Source organism: Hippoglossus hippoglossus, chromosome 2 (assembly GCF_009819705.1).
Source record: "Hippoglossus hippoglossus isolate fHipHip1 chromosome 2, fHipHip1.pri, whole genome shotgun sequence".
NCBI classification, from domain to species: Eukaryota; Metazoa; Chordata; class Actinopteri; order Pleuronectiformes; family Pleuronectidae; genus Hippoglossus; species Hippoglossus hippoglossus.
The window spans coordinates 7347353-7361637 of record NC_047152.1 but is presented as its reverse complement, the minus strand read 5'-3'; the positions used below and the strand labels follow the sequence as shown (position 1 = coordinate 7361637).

Here is a 14285-nt window from a genome sequence, read left to right as displayed (position 1 = left end):
TGATGTAATGAGTTTGTGTGTGGTGTCTTAGGAGGAGGGTGTGTGTGGGTGTGTGTGGGTGTTTAGGGAGGTGTGTGTATGAAGCTAATCAGCGGCTGCAGCGCTGGGTCATGCTGGGTGGGTGGAGGTGGAGGGTGCAGCATCATGTCCATAGTTGATTCAGTTTATTTGCTCCGACAAGCTGCTCCAGTAAACAAATATGCTGCGTTTTCTTTCCAACCGTTCTTTCTGTGCTGCTATCGCCTAGATTAAAATGAAAAATATATTTCGCCGACACTCTCTGGTTCGCTGCCTCGGCTGGTGTGAGGCCGGGAAAGACTGAGGGATAAAAGAGAGGTGATGACCTGCCACAGAGAACTACGAGTAAATACATCACCAGTTAGATTGAATGCTAGCAACACGGGTTTCCATTCGCTGCTTCAGACGCCATCTCAGGAAGGAGAAGAGGGAGAACTGTGTGGGTATATCAGGGTTTGAGCTACAGCATAATGCGGCAATGCTGTTAACAGGCAACACGGTAGTTAATCAATGTTTAATTTTGTGAGTTGATAATTGAAGATACAGAATCCATTATATTTGTGTACAGGCTAAAGGAGACGTTTTCTATGTCCCACGTCTTCCAAGAGGGGTGCTGGAGAGAGAGGCAAAGGGATGTCCCAGAAAAACTCAGAAGTTGCTGTTTTGTCCCCTTGGTTTGTCCCACTTATCTGTGCAGTCAGCACTACTGAGCTGAATGTTCTGGAAATTACAATCCCCATTGCAGTAGAAAGATATGTTGATAAAAAGATAATTAAAGCAAATCCCCCTATGAAAACACATTTAAATCCACTAGATTCAGATCTGTATTTAAATCTGCATCAAATTGCAAACAATAGATCCCAGTCCCCAAAAACAGGCCTGTTTTTCCATCAGGATTCATAAATTATTCCCCAGAGAAATTGGTGAAAATGTCAATAAAAGACGTTTCTCGAAATGTTAAAGTTTCATGGAAATCTGTTCTCTGGTGTCGAATGCTTTCACATCCATGTTATGTCCTTTAGCCGTTTTTTTTTCTAGAAATCTGTGGTCATATCTTGTTTCTGTCTCATCAAACTACTAAAGTTGCCTTGAAAAAAACCTGGCTGGTGATTTGATGTTTGTCTTGAGCCGTGTACTTCAAGCGTAGAGCGTGTAGTGGTTGTTGTTGTTGTTGTTATCTCATCCTTCAGACGCTCGGCCATCCAGTTAGTTCAACAACCGACCAACCAACCAAACAAGCAAACAAGCAACTGGGCAGCCTGTCACTCACTCTGTCACTCAGCCAGCCAGCCAGTCAGTCAGCCAGCGGGTACCAAAGCCACGAGGCAAATCTTTGAGCTTTAATCAAGCAGAAGAAGCTGCTGCCAAGGAGCAACTAAATATAGCTCCTTTCATAATCAAACACAGGAGAGGTGCTGCTAATTCAAAAGGGAGCCAATTCCTCGTCCTTCACCTCCAACAAAGCAAACAGACTCAAATGACTTGTCCCAAAGAAAAGTCTAATCTCTTTCACAGTCAATCACTGGGTGGTACATACATTAGTGCAGATGGTTGAAGTAACACACCCTGGTCGAGTGTCGAGGAGCATCAGAGGAGCTTCAACTGACCAGGAGAGTTCATATCAAACCTCAGGCAAACTGTGCTGCAGCCTATTTGCTCTCTGACTTACAGTGTGACACTGACTGACTGATCAAGTCACAACTTGCTATGCAAACACAGGATACAAAGAAAAGGTGGATAAAAGGAGTGAGATAGCACAATCGAATCAAGGCAGACAAAGGGGTCGATTTGTCTGCACCACGAGGTACAATTAAAGAAATAGAGAAGCACAAGCAGAATATAGAAAATGATGAGTTACCAAAGACATCATGCCGACCTCCAAATCAAGGATGGTCGTGCAGATTTCGGGTGTGATCACACCTCCCACAGGTGTTACCGATTCAAGGCTGATCTGAAAATGATCCTTTGGTCTGAGGGGTTTATAGAAATAATCTCAATGTCACAGAGGTTGATATTTATCATTAGAAATCAAGGACACTCCGATCCAGTGGTACAGTATGACACGATTGAGCGAGTGAGCAGAAACTTGCAATAGCCAACAAGAGCACAATCTAACCGGGAAGTGTCGCCACCCAGATGATACCGAAACACTTTAGTTGAACTGTTGCAAAACTATTCATACGCTGCAACAAGTTGTCTTTCAACAAGTTTCTGTGAGTTCCCAAGTCCATGGATTAGCCAGAAATCATTTATTTCAACGGCAAGTGTGTGTGTTCTCAATATTAAAATCTGAACAATTTGTTATATCTGTTGTTATGTCTGTGGTGGCCCATGTTTTCAAAAATCTGTTTAAGTTCTGAACATCCTCTAACAGGCGTAAGAAGCAGCTTTGCGTGTACAGAGAAGTAGAAAACAGATGAGATCACCCCAGCATGTGTAAAACGTTCAATGGCCCCTCACAGCACTGAGGTCACCGTTAGCGTGCTGCTAGCACACAGCGTGGGCCATTGGATAGCCCTCAAAATAGCAATGTGATGTTACACCACAGGGTTATTTTGCCCCCCCTCTCCTTCTCGGGTGCATTTGTCCAACTCCATGAGGTCATCCCACCTTCAACAACTCCAGAATTGGATTGAGCACATCTGGTTTATGCCACATCTGGTTTCTGTTATTCTTTCTTTTTTTGCCTTCACTGATTTCATTAACAGGCACTGGACACTTTCATGCCTGCCTTGTTTGGTTCAAGCCCTCTTGACTTTTCGCTGGATTGCTTGCGGTCTTCGCCTCAGACGATATATTTTTGAATGACGAACTAACATCGAGTACCGCACCTGAAGCTGGTGATGCTGGTATTAATACGATAATAATCTTACAGTGGCAAACGGAAAGACGACAAGACGCAGGCGTCAGACACATGATCGTCTACAAACCAGTGGTAATTTGTCACTGCGTTGATTCAGCTGAGGAAAAAAGCCTGAGAGGGTGAAAAGTGCAGCTTCTGATCCACTGGCTGAGAAACACTAAGTTTAGATGCACTTTGCGAGACGAGCCAGAGGTAACGGTGTGTGAGTCTGTGTACATCTCTGCAGCAGCAGCTCATCAATTAGACAAAAGGCAGGCAGGCTGATGGAAGATGTCCTTTCAGCTGCAGATGGAGAGAAGATGGGCCGTTACCTGGACTCACCGGGTCAAACGCTGGCAAATCGTTAAAAGGAATCTATACAGTCGCCAGACCAGAGACTGTATATAAAATTGGACGACGTGTTTCTACTTCACTATCCAGAAATGGGGCCAAATGCTACAGGCTCTACAATGACATACGAGAATGAAAATTCAAGTATTAAATGTGGCTCCACCGTTTCATCTGACTCTGGCTCTTTCATTTTTATCATATCAATACTTTACGCTTAACAACTTGATAGTGTTGGACCAGAACCTTCAGCATTTGGATCAAGCAAGTGATGAAAAACAAGGTTTGTCAGATTTAGTAGCCGGCAGCTGTTATTTCAGTGCGTCAGATAGATTTTCAATAAACATTTGGGTAAATATAAGAAGCAGGTCGGACTCAGAGTCGGCAGATCGCCAACGCCAAAGGACTTGGAATGGGATCAAAACAATTAGGACAATCTTAATGGTATTTATTACGTAGGGTACAACAGGGAGTATGGAAAAAGTGTATGATCCAGTTATTTTAAAGGGACAATTAAGTGACATTAAAGCAAAAAATGTAGCTTGTCAAATTTTAGGATGAGGAGCTTTTTTTGGGCATCAATGAAAAACTGAATATCATGAGGTTATGTAACAAAATGAGACGTTTGAAGATGTCTGTGGAAAATCATAGCTGGCATTTAGCAGGATTTGACAAAACAATTGATTAATTGATGATGAATAATTACTTCCAGCCCTTGTGGAAATGTGCTGTGCACGAAAGTCTCCTCTCTCCGACATAATTATCGTTTATTTTACAGATCTCTTTCTCTTTCTTCAGTTTATTGGAAAATCAGGTCTTTTGTCCATGACTGGTTCCTGGTGGAAGAATGTCCGCAGTTTTCTAATTTGCTCCAGGGCAGGTTAGTGAAGAACTGAGTTAATCTTAAAGATGGCTGGCTAACCCACTGATGTCTCTGCAGCCAAGATGCATTAGTTGTGTTTTGTTTGTGGTTCCTCACATGCCCTGAAATACTTACTCCCTTGTCGCTGTTATCTCATCTGGGACGAGTGGAGCATGGAAATAGCTCGTGAGGAGAGCAGGGAATTATGTGACATATGTTAGAAGAGATAATGCGACATTGGTCAGTGTCTAAATTCAGCCCTGATCAAAATAGCTTACACAGCTTCCTATCTATACCCAATGCTTAGATCACATGGTGTGGATTTAATGTACATTTCAGATGAAACCTCCAAACCAAGTGGAAAACACTTCTCGAGGAACCCGCCACCTATAGGCACACAGCGGAGCAACAAAAACAACAGAGGGGCTTCCCACTGTATAGGACACGTGTTTGGAGCTGGTCAAAACACATGCGTCGCACCGCCTCCGGTCCACACAAGTGTTCCACAGCAAAGGCCCGGAGGCAGAAAAAAAAAAAGAAGGAGAACAGATCCAGATTTCCCCCCATGTAACCCCGCTCTCTGGCCCACAAAGTTTCCTATTTCTCTCCCCGTTCCTCTGCTGCAAAGTTCACAGCGTCTGGCTGTAATCAAGCCCTCTTTTGTGCGAGAGCAATCTGATCGGCCCACTCCTCTCTCTCCCAAAAATATCCGAGGAGCGAGATTTGGATTTTGCCACAGAGAGCAGCGCAAGGACAGAAGGCGGCCGGAAAATCTTGATTAGCTCTCATCGCTACAGAGCTATGACTAATGTTCCACTGTTTGATTCGGACAAACGCTGGATAGCTGTGGGTTTAAGCCGTGAAACGTGCTGGGCTTCCGTGGCTGTGAACTTATTGTGAGGAGACGCATTGGACTTAAAAATCAAACTGAATACAGCCTCATACAGGTTTTATACAAATGCTCCATTTCCCTTCGAACAGCTTCCTTTAAGAAAAACATTTTTTGGGTTAGCTGCTGGAAATATGCACTTCCCAAAAGTGAGAGAGTGGAGGCTTTAGTGTAACTGGCGAGCTCTGCAGTGGAGCTGAAAATATTCTCTGTTGTCATTAGAGAAGCAGCTTCCGAGCCACAGCGCTGCATAATGAGGAACCCAAAAAAAGATCAGTTTTTATTTTTCTGTAGGACTAAAACACGTCCGTGAACAACTGTGCGATTACACACTTGTTAGTCACCGGGTGCAAATCCATTTTTTGCATTAAACCCTCAGCTCCAGTGTGTGCGTCTCCATGTGCTGCTCTATCCTCTGATTCGCCGCTCTTTCCTGAAGAAAAGCGTTCTCCGAGGAAATGTAGCGTGAGGCCGGAGGTGCTGTGGGATGTTTGTGTGCATCACGTGCACACGTGAGGCTGTTTGCATGTGCATTATTATCTTTTAAAAGTGCCCAGGGAAATGGCTGATTTTTTTGGGTAGCAGGAAGCAGAGCAGATTGTATTCCTACAGGAGCAGGGCTTTGGCTTCACAGGACCAATACTGGCACAGCGAAAGAGGAGACAATGGAGGAAAGAGGATACAGAGAAAAGAGGAGACTCAGTGCTGCATACACAGAGAAGCAGAGCAGCACAGTATCCAGAAGACAGGGGGGAGGAGAAAATCTTTATTTCCTTTGCTTTGAAATGCTGGAGTTCTGAGAATAACACCCCCCCCTCCGAAATTGCACAGCATTTCTTAAAATTTCATAATCGGTGAAGTCTGTGCAAAACATTCACTGCATTGAACTAAGGCGAGAGGAGAAATGTAAGTTAAAAAAAAGCAGGGGCGCACGTGTCCCGACCAATGGTGTGTCAGCCCCAGATGTTCCTCCCAGCCCACCCCTGCCCCTTCATCAGCCGCAACCTCGAGAACGATGGGCCTGCCTGTGGGGGGGGGCGAGGAGAGTGTGTGTGTGTGTGTGTGCGTGGGGGTGAGGGTGAAGCGGAGTGGTGTGTGAACGTGAGGGATATGTTTCATATGTGTGTTTTTCCCCCGAACTGACCTAAACTCACTTTTGATTTTATCGATTCAAACGGTTTCACAGCCGATTACTAAGAAGCTGAATCTCATTCAAGTCCTGTTATGCTGCAGTTTGCTCTCAGCCTCTGTGTCGGGGAGTAAGACTGCAGCAGCAAAGCCCACGAACAAATGTGGAGTCCGATCTGATGACTACCACAACATATGCTTTTTAAACTACGGTAAAGATGAATGAATGGATTTCATGCATCATAGCTATTCAAGAAGTTCTTCTGTCTTCACTTGTTTGTGATCGGATTCCCGAGAACTCAGTAAGGCGTTGCCATGTTCTGTATGCAGTGCCAGGCAGGAAAGTTGATGAAAGCAAAACTGTCTGCAGCTTCTTTGCTGTTTGTTTACAACCCAGCTCTAAGAAGGCCTGATGCTCTCCATATGGGGGGGGGGGGGGTCTCCAGGGACCTGCCATAGCAGAACATGAGCTACAGAACTCACACACACACACACACACACACACACACACACACACACACACACACACACACACACACACACACACACACACACACACACACACACACACACACACACACACACACACACACACACACACACACACGTGGTTTTGCTGGGACGGATTCCTCACACAAACGAAAAAGTATGTCCACACATAGTGGAAAGGCATGTCCATGCGTGCTTGTTGTATTTCGGTGTGCATTGGCGGGAAAGTCCTGAAGACGCTCAGTCAGCGTCAGACTCTCGCATAGGCAGGTCAGAACAGGATGTGGTCGTGAGAGACACTTCCTCTCCACTATCGCGACATCAAACCTGTCAAAAGTCAAGTCTAGTGGTTAAAAAAACAGACTCATAATGTGAGTGCGGCAAGTTTTTTACTGTCTCGCTGTTGAAGCTTAAAAAAGGACAATGTGTCTCGTGTTTGACTGATTGAAATGACGAATCATAACTCAGTGATGTAATCGAAGACACTCTAAACTGGAATTACCGGCCTGTCTCTACCAACCAGTACAGTTTCAATCAACATAAATGTATTTCCCAGAATCATATGAGGTCACCTTACCAGCCAAATTCAAATCAGCTCACCCTCAAGTCTAAGTGAATGTTTGTGCTACATGTAATGAAATTCCCCTGCAGGTGATCCCGATACATCACGTTCACACCAAACCACCAAAATCTAATCTTTGTGTCCAAGTGAACATTTGAGCCAAATTCGAATAAGTTCCCTCGAGCCGTTCTTGAGTTATCGTGTTAAAAAGGGAAGGACGAGCGGACAAAGGCACAACTGGGCAACGTGATGCCTCAGGCCAAGGGCTGTTCACGGCACAGAGGCATAACAATGATTACCATAGCAACTCAGACCTGAACATTAAAGTTATGATGCAATAACGCTAAAATACCAAAAAGGAGGTAAGACATGCAGTTGTACGATTTTAATGTTGGCAGAGGTGTCCACCATCCCCCCCTCGATTCAAAATACCTTCACAATGTGTGTGTGTGTGTTACCCACCATGATTTTACTTAATTAATAACAGCCTCTGTATAAACTCTCTTTACTATATATATAATTAAATTGCTTGTAAACCGAGCTTTGCCATCTCCTGCTGCTTTAATTATACTGGCAGACTGTGGCGTTCATTGAGAGGCAGCCACAGCAGACACGTTATATTTCTGTAACTTGTAAGAAAACTTAAATGGATATAAAATCCCCCAAAATCTGCCCTGGTGAAGTTAATTGGTCAATATCTTGAAAACCCCAAAAACAAGAAATCAACCAGCTTTATGCAACTTTTAACGATCTTGGCTGAATGATCCCGACAGACAAAAATTTTTAAACGATGACAATTCAATCATGGCGGATTTTTTACGGTCTTTTTGGCCATGAATTGCAAAACCATCTCGCCAATTGAACTCGGAAACCATTCCCAGTTAATGGGCCAAGTAATAATGTCTCTATAGTTCACTCCAGCTTTAAACTGTGGTAGAGGAAAAACTATAAATATTATTACTCGTAAAAAATGATAATAACAGTAAACAGACACAAAAGCTCTTTGGGGCTTGAACCCAAGTTATTTAAGCTTCCAGTGAATATTCTGCTGTGTAATTTACATTAGCCTGCAGGCTGATGAGTGTCTGGATTCACGCTGGTGTTTTAGAGCGTGCAGGGGCTGACAGCATATCTCAGTGACTTATTAGCACCGAGTGGGTTCATGTGTATGTGTGTACTTTATTAGTATCGATCTGCAGGCTGAGGAGGTACACAGACCCTCCAGAACATAATGGAGAGCACAGACTCTGCTCTGAATCCAAGAATGAGGCCCACGAGGTGTTTTCAGTGTAAAAATGAATGCCGACTCAAAAGAATCCTTGAAATCCACCTCGTCTTCCTCCTCTGGGCGAGTAAGAGCATAGCGAAATATCTATAAAGCACAATAAAGGTCAGGGATTAATGACGTAACAAGTTCGGCGTCTGAAATTCTATCCTCGTCCCGTTCCTTTGTTGACATTAAGGCTTTGGATCTCATCTTTCACTGCGACTAGCAAACAGAGATGCAACGGGATCGATAGGTGAAAGAGACAAAGCAGCGAGGACGCCCTGAGCTGTGAAGGCACAGGTCCCTGTTTACTGAAAAAAGGCGGCTGTGTCACGGCGACTGAACACTGCAAATCAGCCGTGTGTCACCGGCAGTGCAGCAGAGATTGAGGGCACTTTGACAAGTTGAATTACTCACAAGGGCTGGAGAAATATATCGTAGCCAGTGACACAGCTGCAAGTAACCAGCTGACCATTCATTACGTCTGTAGTGGGGTGTCTTTGAGGCCCAGAGATGAAGCACCACTGTGGAGGTTGATTAGCTTCATCAGTGGGACACGTCAAGCCAGAGTATCACAGACTGCTGTTGAACAGAGTCCCATTTGCCTCCTGCTAAGCAGTGACCAAGGCCAGATCGACTTGTTTTCATCCAACAAGGGTCTTCCGTGCCTGCCGCCCTCGGCTAAATGCAATGCGGCACAAGGCCGAAGCTATTCCTGTGCACAGGCAGAGCTTGCGAGGCAGCGCGTAAGAATTGTGGTGTGTCAACACCGTTCCTCAAACAGTCACTGTGGTTTTCTATCTGCACACAGCGGAGCATGAGAGTAAAGCAATGAGAGAGGGTCACATTTTTTTTGTGAGATGAGCAATCAAAAGAATATGACGGTGTTCCACAATGTGTGCACAGCTGTCGGTTCACACCATCAGCAGAGTAGCAGGAGACTCGGTGGAGGTACTGTAGGTGTCATAATGACAAAGGTCAACATGCGGCTCAGTGTGAGGCTTTGTTTCTGATGAAATAGTGAGACAATCTATCTTCTTTTATCGGTAATAGATTCAAAAGACAGTATTTGGGGTGTACGTCAATGGCTTTAATGGCCCCTAGCAGTGTGTCAGTTGACAGGTATCCCAGCCCCTTTAGCCCGGGGTCAAAGAAGGACTCAGAATTCCTTTAGGCTGTCAGTTGAAATACAAGACAAACAGGTTTCATACAAGACCCTCTTCTTCTGCAGTAGTTTAATGGCACATTACTGGAGAATTTATGTCAACACTTGTTCCCTGTGTGTCTAACTCCTACTGTTTGCATAACAGCAGTGGATGGAAACATGCAATAATTCAATAAAAAACTGTGTGCTAATTCTGGATGGAAACTTCCCTTCAACCCATCCTCGACTCCGAGCCAGACAGAATAAAATCCAGGCACAAACTGTGAATACTAACAAGGCCCAGGGACGGGCCCTGACATGCCAGAGTCCTTGGCTAAAATGTATACAATTGAGGTGGAAATAACGCAGTCCCAGGGCTGCTGCTCCACTCCATCTTGATAGCAGCCTCTCTGAAAGGCAGGCATGTTCCCTCACTGTCCAGAGTCTTATCTCTGTAATTGCCTTACAGTCAAGGAGGAGCACTGGCGAAGCTGGCAACGGCGCTGCCTGCCACCCACTCCGAGACAGGAGACATGCTCCAGTGGAGACTCTGGAGTGCTTGGGGCCTTTATTTCATTGCCAAGAGAGATGTGGGTGCCACTTTGTCAGCTTGACCTGCATTCGGGATCCAAATGTTGCCTCTCAAGGTACCGCAGGATGTTTCGAGCAAACAGGGAGCCTCAGCTTTATTGACATGTGTCACGGATTGAGGCACAACTGCTACAGAACAGAGGAGCTCAAGCCAAGACTGCCTCGACAACAGTGTACGTGATTGGTGTCCACAGTGGCTGGATTGAGAGCTGACATTTACTGAGAATATTGTAGGAGAGGAAACCATTCTGTTGTTTCTGTCTGAAACCAATCCGAGTGAGATGCACTTAATATTACTGCTTCTACTGGTCCGACTAGACTTCCAGCCTGTCTGTGACACGTCTGTGACACGTCTGTGACACGTCTGTGACACGTCTGCGACACGTTGGCGAGCCTCTTGAATCTAGTCTCTGAAGAGGTAAATGACACATTGATTAATAGGGCAACTAACCACTGCTGTGGTTTAGGAGGTAGAACAGTTCGTCAATGGTGTATTTCGCTCCGATAACATGGCACAAAGACAACTTGCCAAAGTCAAACAATCCCAAGCTGACTGATTGTTTTAGCATCCCGATGCTGCGCTGGGTGTTTGTGAAAGGAAAACATTGACGTTTGATTTTCATGCGGCCTCACCCTTAGTTCTCACAAATCTTCCACACACCTGAAAGGACTTTTGACAGGTGTGTAGGAAGAAGAGACACACACACACACACACACAAGACAGAAGAGACACCCGCACACTGTGTTCCTTCACTTGCTCAAAAAAGAACATGTAATACATTCACTCTGTCAAAGAGCTTCAGATACTGTATGTAATCCTCATACTGCCTCATGTTGAAAGTCTAGCGGAGGCTCTGGTGTTAATTGTCTTGATAATGATCAGTCACTTCCACACACAGCTCATGTCCATTAATTAAGATAACTTCCTGTTATCCTACTGGAGGTTTTAAAAGAGGAAAACCTGACAAAGGCAGCGTCAACCTTTGATAAGAGACGGCAGCGCCGCAGCTTCCATGAGGATTAGATCCATTCAAACGTGACCCTGTGCGGCCCAATCGGCCTAATCCATTCCTGCATACATTGCTTCCGAGCACAGACTCCACATTCCTTCTGCCAAATGCTGCGCACGCGGCTGGGGAGCAGGTCCCAGCAGGATCCCAGTAAAACCAACACCTCACTCTCTCAACCGGGCTGAATTCATCATCGGAGTGCTGGCAGGAAAATCAATGAAAACTAATAAAACGGGTCATGCAGCGTGAACAGGGGCCTTATTTGAATTATGTCCAAGGATGCGGTCTACTCCTATAAAGTGCCTGCTGTGCACAGTGCAATACTGACTGACCTTAGTTGGTTTGATGCCTTGGGAATGTTACTGGCTATGGGGAATATGAAATGGCTTCTTCTATTTTTTTTCCTCCATTTTGTTGTTCTACAGATGATAATTGGAAAGTCTGTTAATAATAATTGTTATTCATCCTCTGCCTTTGAAATGCAAATGTGTCCAAGAGCTACAACACAGTACTTTTTTTAGACCTTTTACATACACACAAAAAAACGTAGAACACAAATTGCAAAAGCCCAAAAAGTATAATGTCTCCTTTAAGACAAATACTTGTGCTTTCCTTCGTTTATAACCTCACTGCTATACACACTCAAACACTGCAGACACAGCGGAACAAAAAAACACGATACATACCTGCCACGTTGACCTTCTCAGAGTTGGTGGCACTGGGTATGGCTGTGCTGGTGCCACTGGTCAGGTTTCCCCCTGTACCGTTGTAGATGTTCTCTACCTTTGACTCCAGCTTGCCCAGCCTCAGCATGATGTTATCCAGCAACACTGCAAGGGTCTTCTTCAAGTCTGCAAGAAGGAGTATGAGTCAAATCCATGGAGTAAAATATTAATAAGCTTTATTTCTCCAACCAATAACGAGAGAAATTGAACAATTTTAGCATCTGAAAATATGTGGTTTGAATTCCACTCTTTAAAATCTCAATATGTCACTTTTTACTTGTATTTCAGGTGCTTAAATTGACACAAAAACCTGCCCGAGGCTGCAAAAGATCCTTGATGAAATACTGCCTGAACTTTATAGATTCTTCTGATTGATTCCAATCAACCATGATTAATTATTGGAACGAGGAAGCGTGCCTGGAGTCTGGGGAAACTTGCTCGGCTACATCTCCCTCTACGACAAGTCATTGGATTGCAGGCTTCCGGCTTGAGGCTTATTTAAATGTAAAATAGGAGCCGCAGCGTCTTTGCGAGTGACCTTGCTGTTTAATTTGGGTCTTTGCATTTCTGTGGGCATCTTTCTGTGCACGAGCATGTTTCTGCATAGGACACAGCTAATGGCAGAGTGGGCATTTGTCTGACGCAGTAACCTGCAGCAACTACACTGACATTTAGAGAAATGTTAAGTTGTTTCGAGCTGCTGTACCTTCCACAGGCAGCATAACAATTATTATATTTGCAAAACGCCATTTCTCTGCAGCCAGGAACTCATCGTTTCATTAATGCATCGGCTTCTATTGTATGTGTTCAGAGCCGGACTCAGGGACCATCACGCTCGCTTTCCTCAGATGATGATAATTGCAGCTTGTCTATCACATACGAGCGCCACATTTTCCCTCACTGTGATGCATTTGACACGCCAGTTCTCATCACGTCAGAGAGATTGGCACGGGCACCAACAAGGCCTGGCACGGCGCACCAGCCCGATTCGTGTGAAGACAAATGCCAGAGCGTTTGTCTGATTTGGACGATCTGCGCGCGCCGGGAGGAGCTGATATACAGAAATCAGCACAGTGAGACCAGGGGGACGCCAGACGGGAAGCTCTGGGGCAGCGGCCGTGCCAAGCTATCGGAACAAACGGCACTGGGCAAGAAGAGTTGAGTCCAGATTTAACGCTCACCTCGAGGACATGGGCCTGCGTCCACCGAGCGGTATAAAAGATTGTAAACTTATTTGATATCTGTAGTGAAATGCGTTCCTTTCCTTTTCCAGTGTGAAAAGATGATGGTGTCTGTCTCTTTTTTATGGTAGTTTCGGTTTAAACTCTATCTTAAGGGCGATAATGACAACTTTTAGCTTGAGGCCCCACATTAGAAATGCTGCTGAAAATCCCAGGGCTGGTAAAAATACAAGATCATTTGCTTCAACAGACCCAAATGAGTTCAAGGTTTGTTTTTGCCACAAAGTAATTGTTCGATCTGAGGTTCCTCTGATTTTCTTACCCGCTGTGGGTCTGAAAACAAAATGTTCCCTTTTCCAATAATTAAATGTGATGTTTTGAGTCAGAGGCCTTCATTAGCCAGCGCATTTGGAAAGCATCCGTGGTGCTGGGAACAATACTTGTCCTCTTGTACACTGACACTGCTGCTGGGTAACCAGATGAGTAATAGCGCACCTAGGGACACATTTCTGCTTGTCTCAATATTTCTTAACAAGGTGAGGCAGTTGCAAAACAAATCCAGCAGCAGCAAACACCCTTAACTTCGCTTTGCTTTTAAGAATAGTGCCATGGCACGGCATCTTTCATTAAGGCCAAGACGTGACAACACTGGCATTCATCCCTATTGTTTATCGTCCTCTGTAAGGCAGCGATCTCCAAATCCGATCAATGTAATATGACATAGAGGAGACAGAAGAAGTAAGAGCACGCAGTGACCTTCCACTGAGGATAGCGCCAACAATATAAGCTCAGACAACACCCAGTCGTCGCTGCAGGGAGCTGGATTCCCCTGAGTTCTCGGTAAACAGCAGAGAGAACAAGTGCAATACGAGTCCACGCCACCGAAGAAATCCACAAGAGATGCTGAACAAGTTCTGTAACAGGATACAGTGACTTGTCAGGCCCAGCCACTTGGATCAGTTTCAGGATGGGGGTGGGAAAGGAAAAGGTTGTATCCTCGCTCTTCCTCATGTGACCTCACAGAGAAGGAGGGAGATGGTATGACAGCATCGTTTAAAAAAAAAAAAGGGTTCAAGTGGAGGGAAGTTGTCCACGGGCACAGATCCAATAACTCATGGAATCTGCTTAGTTGCTTTCAGATGTAAACAAAAGTCCAGATAGTGTCTTGAAATCTTCTGGAGCAGCTGTATGTGAGAGTCTTTCATTGTGTTTTGTTTTCTTTCGGAAAG

At 44.9% G+C, this 14285-nt stretch overlaps 1 protein-coding gene across 1 annotated transcript in view; it reads right to left on the bottom strand.

Annotated features, from left to right (window-relative positions):
* mgat5 (alpha-1,6-mannosylglycoprotein 6-beta-N-acetylglucosaminyltransferase) overlaps positions 1-14285 on the bottom strand; it is a 68490-nt gene that overhangs the window by 38912 nt on the left and 15293 nt on the right. The window contains exon 3 of the mRNA XM_034608379.1: positions 11837-12001. Within this exon, the coding sequence (XP_034464270.1) occupies positions 11837-12001 (165 nt within the window). The remainder of the gene's footprint in view (positions 1-11836; positions 12002-14285) is intronic.